This window comes from Leuciscus leuciscus (assembly GCF_965113295.1).
Source record: "Leuciscus leuciscus genome assembly, chromosome: 3".
Lineage (NCBI taxonomy): Eukaryota > Metazoa > Chordata > Actinopteri > Cypriniformes > Leuciscidae > Leuciscus > Leuciscus leuciscus.
Window position 1 is genome coordinate 29,311,012 of NC_138727.1, and position 12,793 is coordinate 29,323,804.

At 37.3% G+C, this 12,793-nt stretch overlaps 1 protein-coding gene across 1 annotated transcript in view; it reads right to left on the reverse strand.

The window, feature by feature from the left end:
- gpm6ba (glycoprotein M6Ba) overlaps positions 1-10,424 on the reverse strand; it is a 101,001-nt gene extending 90,577 nt beyond the window's left edge. Inside the window, exon 1 of the mRNA XM_082165452.1 lies at positions 10,295-10,424. Within this exon, the coding sequence (XP_082021578.1) occupies positions 10,295-10,298 (4 nt within the window). The 5' untranslated portion in view covers positions 10,299-10,424. The remainder of the gene's footprint in view (positions 1-10,294) is intronic.
- Positions 10,425-12,793: the final 2,369 nt, after the last annotated feature.

A 12,793-nucleotide genomic window follows, 5' to 3' on the forward strand; every position in this document is an offset into this window, starting at 1 on the left:
GTGTGACTAGGCTGGAGCAGTAAAAGTTGGTCACGGGTATAGCACAGAACCGCCTCCGACATCAACAAGTCCTGATTCACCAGCATGGAATCGCATGTAATCAGCCATACGGCTAAAGTCAGCATCAGTCCTCTTAATAAAAACAGCATCGTGTACATCGTGTGCCCAGATTGAGCAGTGTAAAAAATAAAAAATTATAATAAATAAATAAATAATAAAAACAAACACAAGACAGCAGCACGAGGTAGCCCGGGTCGCAACAGAGCAGCGCCACCGGTTACATAGCAAAGCCCGGTGTAACTTTGCAATAAGTCCATTTGTGAAATGTCCTCACTACTAAATATTCCACGTTCAACTGTTAGTGGTATTATAACAAAGTGGAAGCAATTGAGAACAACAGCAACTCAGCCACGAAGTGGTAGGCCACGTAAAATCCCAGAGCGGGGTCAGCACATGCACAGTGCCCAGAAGTCGCCAACTTTCTTCAGAGTCAATAGCTACAGACCTCCAAACTTCATGTGGACTTCAGATTAGCTCAAGAACAATGCGTAGACAGCTTCATGGAATGGGTTTCCATGGCCGAACAGCTGCATCCAAGCCTTACATCACCAAGTGCAATGCGAAGTGTCGGATGCAGTGGTGTAAAGCACACCACCACTGGACTCTAGGGCAGTGGAGATGTGTTCTCTGGAGTGACGAATCATACTTTTCTGTCTGGCAATCCAATGGACGAGTCTGGGTTTGGCGGTTGCCAGGAGAACGGTACTTGCCTGACTGCATTGTGCCAAGTTTAAAGTTTGTTGCTTCAAAGACACAGCATGCCTTGCTGAATTCACCTTACAATAAAACGAGGTTGATCGCGAATTAAAGAGCTCTGTATCTGCTAAATTGAAATTGTGTGTGGAAAACCTTTATACAATCAATAAAACTACAATATTTATAATTTAATAAGATAGGGTCTACATATGGACTTTTGGAGATTTTGAGATTTATCCTTAAAGCTACACTGTGTAATTTTTTTTGTTGATTCTTAACAAAAAACACTTAGTTCTTTCAAAAATATATGTGCTCATTAATGTATATTTACTTATTTCAAGTAATAAAGTATTCTCATAAGTTTATAATCTGCCATTGAAAGTACATGCGGGTGAGGGGTTCGAATGCCGGTCGCCATGTTGCCCCTCCATCTTGAAACTACATTAGCCAAAGAGGGACATACCTGTAAATTCAAGCTTCGCCTTTAGCGCTTTACACTCAGTGACACAGAGACGAATGCGAGGTGGAGATTACTCGCGACTGCCGGCAGATTTGAAAGATTGCTGATGGAGGATCACGCCTATTTTCGAGGACATGTAGCAGAGTCGCCAAGGAAGCGAAAGAGAGAATTAAAACTTCAACGCGACAGGCAAATCAGCAAGACCAAAGTCAATACTGGAGTAACTTTTCCCAGATGGAAAGAGCTCATGAGGAGCAAAGATTTTAAAACGGACGCCGAAGTTGCCTGCTTTCTTCTCGACAGGTAATTCAGCCTATTTGTGTAAATTCGAAGTTTTATAGTTGCTTGTCTAACCATAGCATGGTTGTGCATAACGCCAGAACGACTTCTAGTATAACTTGCGTTACTTTTCCTCACGTCAATGGTGAAAAAGTATTGTTTACCTTGTAACATAAATCTGTGCTGCGACGGATCACAGGTGATAGTTTTAAAGGCGCAATTGGACGAAGTCGAACTGGAAACCATGTTAATCTTGGAATAATACGGCCACCGTAGGAGTTAAAACGCCCTCGAAATTGAAAGGAACAGAAACTAATATTCACTGGGTAGTCATATACAATTTCACCGCTAGATGGGGGAAAATATCACACAGTGTAGCTTTAAAATAATTTTGCCTTTGCCTGCTCATCAGGCTGGCTATCCGACACTCTCCATATGAAAGACGGAACATTAACACCTATTGTCCTGCACCCCCACGATAAAGCAACTACTGCCTTCTCCAACCCCCCCACAGGCTAGTTTGAGACTGACTTAAAATAAAGAGTTTGCAATTCACACTTAAATCGCTATTCTAGACATTAGCAATAGGCTATTAAAGTATTGATAATGAAGGAACTAAATAATTTAGGCTATGTAGTAATATTTCTGTCATATGTTTATTACTAAATATTTAATTATTTAAATAATTGAAGAATTAAAACGGTACTTCAGTTTGGGCCAGCTTTTTCCAAGCAAAACTAAATACAACCTTCAAACGCATCATGTTCATTTGTTGTCATGAACAAAATGTTCAACTCAATATTAAATTCCACAGTGATCTTTGAATCCTTACAACCAGCGTGCGATTTGTGAATAAAGTTTTTATTTTTTAATCTAAATCTCGAACCACAGTGCTTCGTGCTGCTGTTAAACAAAAAAAAATGTATAGAATAATTATAAACTTAAATGAAACAATATCGCAACATTGACAAATACATTTATTAGATCTGTTGTTACAATTTAATTCAGGCCGATTTAGCCTAGATTTAATTAGAGCGAGATTTTCACCCTTTCCTTGTCCTTTCCTCATTGGGAAGCGCTCACATGATAGCTAAACATGTTTGAGTAGATCCTCTGTACCTCTCGGTTTCATATGGATTACATAATCAGGCTTTAGACATAGCCGATTTTGAATAGTGACTGAGCTGAGGCAAGTGGCTTTCGGTTAATTTTTGTGACACGCAGTTCCCGGAGACAGAGACGACAGACAAACTTGTCGTTAACCTAATATGAATAAAAGTTTACAGTTTTGAACGATGTAGGCTATACTCTACTCTATTAATTTATTTTAGCTGTAAGAGTAAAATAAATCCAAATGAACGCGCCGCCGCGTTTGTCGAACACTAATTCAACATGCCAGAATAAAACCTGGCTTTAGAACAATGCATAGCGCCACTCGTCGTGGTGTGCCAAAACACTTCATTATAAACTTCAATATTTCATTCAAAACAATCTCAAACCGCTTTGTGACAATTTGAAAAGCCGTGCATGCATTACTGCCACTGGAACCATGAACGTAACCGAATACTGGTTCTGATTTTATTGTTTGTCGTTTAAACGCGCCTGTTGCATATCTGTATTTTATATATTTTATATGGTTTATTGGTGAAGTAGCATTATATATATATAAATATATATATATATATAACAGAACTGCTTTTGAAATTACGAATGGAATTATTACAGGCTACAGATGTAAAGTCATTGCATAATATTTGTTCCTTAGTGTAAAATGGAAATGCATGGTAAATTTATTTATAAGCAAAAAATTATGGTTTAAATATGGTGAGTTTTAGAACTAGACAAATCTCTCTGCATCAATAATAAAATGCATTAATAGGCTAATATAAAAATTGCAATAGTCCAAGTTGGTTCGGGATTTCAACCCGTGTCATCTAAATGATCGAAACGTAAGTTCTACCACTCGGCCATGACTTCACTCGTTGCGTAGTGCCCAAACGTAAACGTAAACGTGTACGTGTGCGTGTGCGTGTGTGTTTCGTCGCACTGCTCCCCGGGGAATAGGCTTGTCGCCCACCGACGTCTAGGCCTACAATATGAAATATAGGTTTTGTTATCGTCTCTATTTTTAATTTGTTATTCTATTTTTCTGGCCTAAAATGTTCTATTCCGTTTACCATAGTTGTAGTATTTCATCCTTACTGTAAATTGACATTAACCCCACTTAAGGCAATTGAAAAAAAATGCAGCAATTGCTGCTGTTTTGCACAATATTACGGAGCCCCTAAAGGGACATGGTGGTGGAAAAAATTTTAGGTTGGGAGAATTTTTTTTTTCCAAATCTTTTGCGTTCCCTCGCAAAATGTTTGCGTTCCCCCGAGAAACTTTGCGTTCCCTCGCAAAGTTTTTTGCGTTCCCACGCAAAACTTTTGCGTTCCCTCGCAAAGATGTTTGCGTTCCCTCGCAAATATATTTGCGTTCCCACGCAAAACCTGTTTTGAACTCGGACAGACACTTCCTGTTTAATGTCCCACTGGCAGTGTTTCAGAGCTCCGTACGTTAATGGAGCGTTTCATAGTGTTTGCACTTGGACTCAAATATAAAGAAATGCGGTCAGTGCTTAACTCAAGGAGTTCAGTGAAGTTGCCAATATTCACATAGGCTATTTGAACTTCCCTAATCTTGAGCTAAACGTTGTTAAAACAAAAATGACACCTATTTACAATCACAGTAACCTAGACAACGAGCTACAACCCAATTCTCATCAAAACGAGCTTTATAATATTAATTTGTCTCTAACCAGACGAATGAGAGACAAGTCCGAATAAGGGGCCGTCTGTAAAGTGCAAATCCCAAAAGCCTTCTGCACATTTTATATTATTAAACATATTCAATAGCTTCACTTTGACGCACTGTACTGTCACCAAATTCAGTTCACACATCTTTGCTCTCCTGCTGGTTATACTACATTACTTAGTTTGATAAAAATTCATAATTTTTATTCTTATTTATTATTAAATAAAATCAATAACTTCACCCTTTTTAGAAAAAAAATATTAAATAACTTCACACTGTTATACAGTGTAATGCCATCAAATTCAGTAAGCAAATATAATGCAAAAGCTGCGTACAGTAGCCTACCAATATAATTTGTGTAAATAATAGCCCTACTTATTTTTTATGTGCAATTACTTCCCAAACTAAGTCTTGTAGGCCTATAACCAACATTAGAGCAGTGATGTGTGAACTAAATTTGGTGTGTTACAGTGAAGTTATTGAATATTTTTCATAATATAAAATGTGCAAAAGCAGTGTAGTATGACCAGTGGGTCACAATTGATGTGTAAACTGAATTGGGTGGCACTACAGTTTGTAACATTTAAGTTAATGACTATTTTTGTATTTTTGACTATGAGTTGATGCTGTAGTCGTTTTTTGGGTTATATTGCACTTTGCAGACGGTCCCTTTGGACTTGTCTCTCAGCCGCCAGCTCATATTTAGCCTATATAAAAGCTTGTTTTGATGATAATTGGGTTGTAGCTCGTTGTCTAGGTTACTGTGATTGTAAATAGGTGTCGTTTGTGTTTTAACAACGTTTAGCTCAAGAATATTAATCCGGGAAGTTCGAATAGCCTATGAATATTGCCAATTTCACTGAACTCCTTGAGTTAAGCACTGACCGCATTTCTTTATATTTGAGTCCAGGGCTGCGTTCCAGTCCAAAGTTGTCATGCCCTTCACTTGCTAACTTCCCTCCGTCTCGTTCACTCGGATGTAGGCTACGTCATTGCGAGTGCCCACTACTGGCGGAAACTGCAATGGGCTGAATTGGAACGTCCTAAGCCCTTGATCACTTGGAATCATGTAGTTGATTTATTATTTACATTTTTTTTCCTTTAAGAATTTGTTTAATGCAGCATCCAAATGTTTATATGTGTGTTTGGGTTGTTTTAAATAAAAATATATATATAATATATCATAGAGTTGTCTGTTGTGGTGGTGATAAAACGAGATCTGTGGTGACGTCACAATCGTACTGCATTGTGGTACATATAGGTGCCTGAAGTGTACATATGAAGTAGACTCGCTCCCTCGGTCAAAATCGAGGGAACGAGGGTCTGTCCATCTAAACTTCCCTCGTCCACTTCACGAAGTGGAACGCACTTCAAAATGGCGGCAGGGATTCCCCCGAGGGGAAGTGCTTAGGGAAGTTCGCAAGTGCATGTCTAAAAGTGGACTGGAACGCAGCACAAGTTCAAACACTATGAAACGCTCCATGAAACGCTCTGAAACACTGCCAGCGGGACATTAAACAGGAAGTGTCTGTCCGAGCTCAAAACAGGTTTTGCGTGGGAACGCAAATATCTTTGCGAGGGAACGCAAAAGTTTTGCGTGGGAACGCAAATAACTTTGCGAGGGAACGCAAAAGTTTTGCGTGGGAACGCAAAGTTTCTCGGGGGAACGCAAAAGTTTTGAAAAAAAAATTTCTCCCATCCTAAAATGTTTTCCACCACCACGTCCCTTTAGGGGCTCCGTACAATATCCCTTTGCGCCACCTGGCGGTCATTTCGCGACTGACTTTTAAATGCGACTGGTTTATTTTTGCCGCGGTAGTTTTGCCGCGGTGGTAATAGGCATATTCTGGTTGAGTACCATCTATATGAGATCTCCAGAGCCGCTCTGAGTCACTTAAGTTCAACCGCATTTTACAGTTTCATTTAAGAAAAACTAGTCATATCATAAGGGACTTTCGCACAGGAGGAACCTATTCATACTTAGAACTATTGGCAGAAGTACCCGGATTTTGGCATGTTCACACCGCAGGAACTAGGAACAATTTTAGTTCTAGTAACTCCATTTGGAGGGACTAATTTAGCTCTTACTTCAGAGTAGGGTAAACCAGCACTATAGGAACTACCAGTGACGTTATGCTGATTGGCCGAACGCACGAGAAACACCAGCACCCGCCATTTAAAATAAAAAAGCTGTGTAAACACACAGATTATAGACTATATATTTCCTCCAGAAACGAACTCTACGGACATGGAAAACAGTGATAGATGGGCCTCTTAACCTTTACACCAAGCAGAAAATCCAACGTAACTTTGAGGGGACCAAGCCAAACATGATTATGTATTTCTGCTCAGCTAGCAACACTGGACATCAACCACATGGCATACGCTAATACATTTCATATACTGTCTTTCTAACAGTTCTATCTAATAACGTAAACTAACACAGAGAATGCGAGCATTGTGTGCTCAGACTTTGGTGTTCTCAGCGCCGACAAAATAAAAGTCACAACAACAAGCGCGGCTTACGTCACTTCAGAGTTCCTACTGGCGGTGCGAATGCAACCAGGGGCCTGTTTCAGAAAGGAGGTTAAGTGAAAACTCTGAGTATGTTAACCCTGAAATGAGGGAAACTCTGAGTTTTCTGTTTCAGAATGGGAGGTATGTTAAACCTGAGAAAGCAGAGTAAGTCAAGCCCGTTTCTGAAAGAGAGGTAACTTATACTCAGAGTCAGTTACCATGGTAACTTACTCTGTGAACCTAACCTGGTCGGGAGCAGGTTTTCTTCGGTAAACCCAGAGTTTCTATCGGTCTCCTCCCCTTTTTAAAGAGGAAGTGGTGTTTAAACACCTCATTCATTCTTTCAGTACATTTTTATTAATAAAATGAATCTTTTATTAATAAATAAAATATTGCTATTTTTACTGCTGTTTTTTTTATTTATTTTTTCATAAGATGAAGTCTATATAACTCCTTAACTGGCAACTGAAAATACAGTAGTAGATTAGAGTTACATAATGTAGTTCTAAACAAATTCTACAGAATTAAACTGTGGCATTTACTGAGAATCACTGAACTGTGTTCATCTGTGCACCAGAAGTTGATGGACTGTCCTCCTGCTGTTCTTCCACACTCTGGGGGCGGGAGGGGGAGAGATAAGAATACCCGTTTATACTTAGATTTAAACTTAGATTCTATAGGCTACTCCAGATAAAAATGTGAAATAATCAGAATGTGTAGATTGTGTGATGTGTAGACACATAATATTAACATTACCTCTATAGGCCTCTCTGTGGCAGCAGAAACTCTTTACCCCCATCATCCTGTGAAGATGAGCATTTGATTGAGTATAACTTTATAACACTATTTGTCATAATTTCTGGTGTATTGAGTAGGCGACTTACAACTGCCTGGGGTTCTGTTGGGACAGGAGGCTCCAAAAGACAGATATTACCATCAGAATCTGTTGGGACCAACAAAAATCCTAACCCAAAGTAAAATAAATGGAAATATCAAAAATAGCCTATATAAAAAATAACACATATGTAAACCTCTTACATTTTATGAAGGCCCTTGGATCTTTGGGACTGGCTCTGAAGTCCGTCCAGGAATTCCCTCAGCCAAAAATGCTGCTGCACTGCTAGACACTCGATGCTTTAGTTATTTAATATCTCAAATGTTTGTAAAGTCAGGTAGCCTACACCTATGATATGCTCAAGCCTTACTTGATTGAATTATGTTTTTATATTTAATTTTCAGCTGCTGCCATGTTCTTTTAATGCCTGCAGGATTGCACCTATACATGAAAATTAAAATTAGGTTGAATAACATACTGTTCTTCCAGTTTCACCTCTGATATTATAACAGTTGGGTAAGTTACTTGTATTACTAACTACAAATGACATCTTCAGCAGTGTAATTAGATTAATGTAATGACTATCTTTAGAAATTATTGGTCTACTTATTACTAATTACTAAATCCCACGTCAACCTTAAACACTTGAACAATACAAGGAGGGACAAGAAACTGCACTTTTAATGCTTTCAAATAAACAAAATACAATTGCATGAATTATTCTTGAATTGACCAAAGTGTGTAGAGGGAGAAGGTTACATTAAAAATATACCTTTTAAAAATGTATGTTAAATAGCCTATACAGAATTGTTCTATAGTCTAATACAATTACATCAGATTTAACTTTAAATTACAGAAGAATTAAGAGTAATCCCTTTAATTAAATTACAGTATTTATTACTTGGTAATTAATTACACCCATCACTGTATAACAGTAATTAAAATGTAAACTTATAACTTATAAACGAAATAATGTTCGTACTCTCCATATGCTTGCAGAAGCACATCCAGTTCTGCTGGTGAGAAATATGAAGACCTCTTTTTGTCTGGCGCTGTTGCCATGGTGACTCATAATATCTGCGCTCCATTGATAATGGCTTTTTATAGTTGTGGTGCACGCGCTTAACTCAGAGTCAGTCAACTCAGAGTTGATTGAACTAACTAATTTCAGCTGTTCTGAAACCAAAAACTCAGAGTTTCCCATCTCAGGGTAAGTCAACTCAGAGTTCAAGTTTTAACTCAGAGTTGGTTGAACCTCCTTATTGAAACAGGCCCCAGGAAAATGTTCCTAAGGGAAACATTAGTTCTCGGGAAACCACCCTGGTGGCTAGTTCCTAGAACTACGCGGTGCGAAAGCCCCTATAAACACACGGAAACAAAGGTCTTCACGGCAACCTGTCAAAATAAAAGTTCGGAAATTGTGACCGAAATATATTACAGTTGTAGTAGAATTTAGCAACGTCTCAATGTAATAATAATACTAAAACTAATAATAATAATAAGTTATTATAAAAACTTCATTTTTTAAGGAATAATCACAATTTTTCTTACACGCTTTAATTTTAAGAGTAAAGCTCTGTTGTGCAGCACTTTGTTTGAGAAAAAGGTGGTTTCATTTCATATGATTAAAAGATCAATTAAATTAATGTTGTATGCCTACATTTGGCCAAAGGGGAATAAAATAGAATTGGGATTGGGCCAGAGAGAGAGAGAGAGAGAGAGAGAGAGAGAGAGAGAGAGAGAGAGAGAGAGAGACAGACAGACAGACAGACAGACAGACAGACAGACAGACTTTGGACTCTGACTCAAACAATTTGCACTTTCTCCTAACCTGTTCCTTTGAAGAATGACATTCTTCTATCAAAGAATGCAAAACATTACTAAATATTACTCTCTTGAGGGCAATTTATACAGCAGAGATGTACCAGTTAAGCACAGCTATTAAGAAGCAGTCTCCGTAGATGCAGACAGCTGGCAGAGAATGTGCTTTATAACCAACCATTCCAAGGACACAGCTGGGACAAATGAAAGAATGAATTCTTTCCCATGAATTAGCTCTATTTTGCATGCTGGATAAGAGCAGGATAAACAAGCACACACATTCATGGCAGAGTTCATTAATAGCACCCCAACTGATTTGATGCATGCAGAAATTCACAAAACCGAATTTGAAAAGACAGGATAAATATTGTTTTTCTATTGACCCTCTTTGTCTAATTATTACTATAAATATGTCTACTTCAACTAAAACAAAACTCAGCAAAAACCACCAAGGCCTAAATAATTATTAAAATATAAACAAATACGAAATACTAGATATTAAACAAAACTATAATTGTATACCTGTATAGCAAACACAATGGGCAAACAAATATCTGTTGTCATTTAATGTAAGACAATCTGTAAGAAGACCCCAAAAATGGCTTTTAAACGCGTAAAACAAATAAGAAAAATGTAACATTAAACATTTAATTTAAACGCAACAACAGGGTAGAAAACTAACTGCATTGACTCATCAAACATTACATAACATGTTACAAGGAGAAAAAACAAAACGCGTCTCAAAACGAGCAGAATAGAAAGAAACGTTATAGCGGAGTAAACGCTTATGTAAGAAAGTATGGAGAATGCACTGACCATCATTCACTCACCCATGTTGTGTTCTCTGCGTTCGGGGTGCGTTAGTGAAAGTTCAGCGGGTGTTTGGGGTGAACAACTGAACAAATGTGTTGTTCCAGTTTGGGACCATTGCTGCAGTGACGTCACTATTTGGGGTACTAGCAGGGGGCCACTTTTTTTTCCATCAGCACAAATGAACTTTGTATTGCTAGTAGCCTACCATACATCAGTCATAGAAACATATGATTTGAGTGATAAACCCAGGATGATAGTATTAACTGATAAACTGAAATGACTTATTTACTAGTTGCACATTGAAAGGACAATGTTTGCTTTTTATTAAAAAAGAAAATGTATATTATATACAGGCGCAATTTTTAGCATTTCATGTTGTCGTAAACTTTGATTCTGAACTTGTGGAGAGTTCAAGGAGTACAACAGAATATTTAATTGCCGGATGCTCAGAAAAAAACACCATGGCAACCAGAAGGCAGGCTGGGAACTCTATTCAGTTTTTGCCATTTGGCATTACACCAGCACGGCAAACATATGGAGCTTATAATATGACAAAATGATTTGAATTTGAATTGTGTAAATTTGAATTATTTGCAAGTGTAATCTAACAAAATTGAATTTTAGGTGGTAGTTTAAATAGTTCTGAATTAGATTTTTTTTAAACGAATATTGAACGTTTGAAATTTAACAAATTGAAATGTTTTTTATGGCTGAATTGTATAGACATGTATTTTCAAACAGCTAGTTTTTTTGTTCTGAATTCGTATAGTGCAAATATTCAGTTTAAAAAAATACAGATTCAAATTTTCAAGATGAAGAAATTCGGAACTTCAAATTCAGTTTTCTAAAATTCAAGTTCAAAAATTCAAGTTCAAAAATTCAGATCTTACAGAAAGTAGGTCACAGGTCATAAACAGGGAAGAGTAAAGGATCTCAGATAAGTCGAACAGAGCATTTTGGCTGCACTGCAGTAGTTTTCTGCCGCAAACGCGGTGGTGGTTCAAGAGAATCCGTGTATCTTTCGTTCAGTCGTTTTTTTATTTAATATTAAGAGTAGAAAAATGAGAAAAACAGCTTGAGTATTAGATTTCTTCTAATATTCTAGTAATAATAGTCCGCTGCAGCAGTTGCACGGAGCTTACAAAACGCGTGTAGTGCAACTATAGGCTACATTTAATTTTCTCATCAAACAACTAGACTAACGAATGGCTCGGCACAACAGAAGAGCTTAGACAGGGCTTTCTCTCTGTGTAGACCAGCAGTTGGTCTGAATTTGCTATAACCTATAGCCTATTTTCTCGACTGTATAGGCTAAGTCACGTTTTATCATGAAACACGCTGTGATTTATTCCAAAGTGACTCAGGCATATATAATGCATTTAACGTTAAATAATCTAAATGTTGACTTTCAAAAGTAGGCGCGCCAAGAAGGCTATTCTCTGTATTTTGGTTCATTTTTGGTGAGCGCCAGAAAGATCTAAAGAGACCGAGACGCGCTAAAGCAGCGCATCATGTTGTTTTATTTATTTTTCAATGGCATGATATTTTGTAGTCATTTTGAATGTACACAAATAAAAATATACATTTTACTGTTTCGGATGATGTCATATTATCTGTATGACTAAATAACAGAGTATTAAGTTATTTCCCAGCAGTGGAACAAATCCAAGTGATGGCGCTCGTGCATCGCGCTCTCACACAACATAGTAGGCTATCAGTTCTGGCGTTGCTTCATATCGCAGACTGTTCATTATCAAAATGAAACACAGTCAACCAAACATATAAAAAGTTATTCTGCATAATTTAATTGGTCTGTTGTACAATATAAAGGGCAAGCTGTGCCACACACAGTCCTACTCCAAACATTTCCCTTGCTGTGAAGACGCTGATTTAGCCTATAGGCTATTATTACTAGAATATTAGAAGAAATCTAATACTCAAGCTGTTTTTCTCATTTTTCTACTCTTAATATTAAATAAAAAAACGACTGAACGAAAGATACACGGATTCTCTTGAACCACCACCGCGTTTGCGGCAGAAAACGACTGCAGTGCAGCCAAAATGCTCTGTTCGACTTATCTGAGATCCTTTACTCTTCCCTGTGGATGACCTGTGACCTACTTTCTGTAAGATCTGAATTTTTGAACTTGAATTTTAGAAAACTGAATTTGAAGTTCCGAATTTCTTCATCTTGAAAATTTGAATCTGTATTTTTTTAAACTGAATATTTGCACTATACGAATTCAGAACAAAAAAACTAGATGTTTGAAAATACATGTCTATACAATTCAGCCATAAAAATATTTCAATTTGTTAAATTTCAAACGTTCAATATTCGTTTAAAAAAAATCAAATTCAGAACTATTTAAACTACCACCTAAAATTCATTTTTGTTAGATTACACTTGCAAATAATTCAAATTTACACAATTCAAATTCAAATAATTTTGTCATATTATAAGCTTAATTATAATACAAACAGAGAAGCCCCAAATTTCTCAGATCCTGATGCCTGTG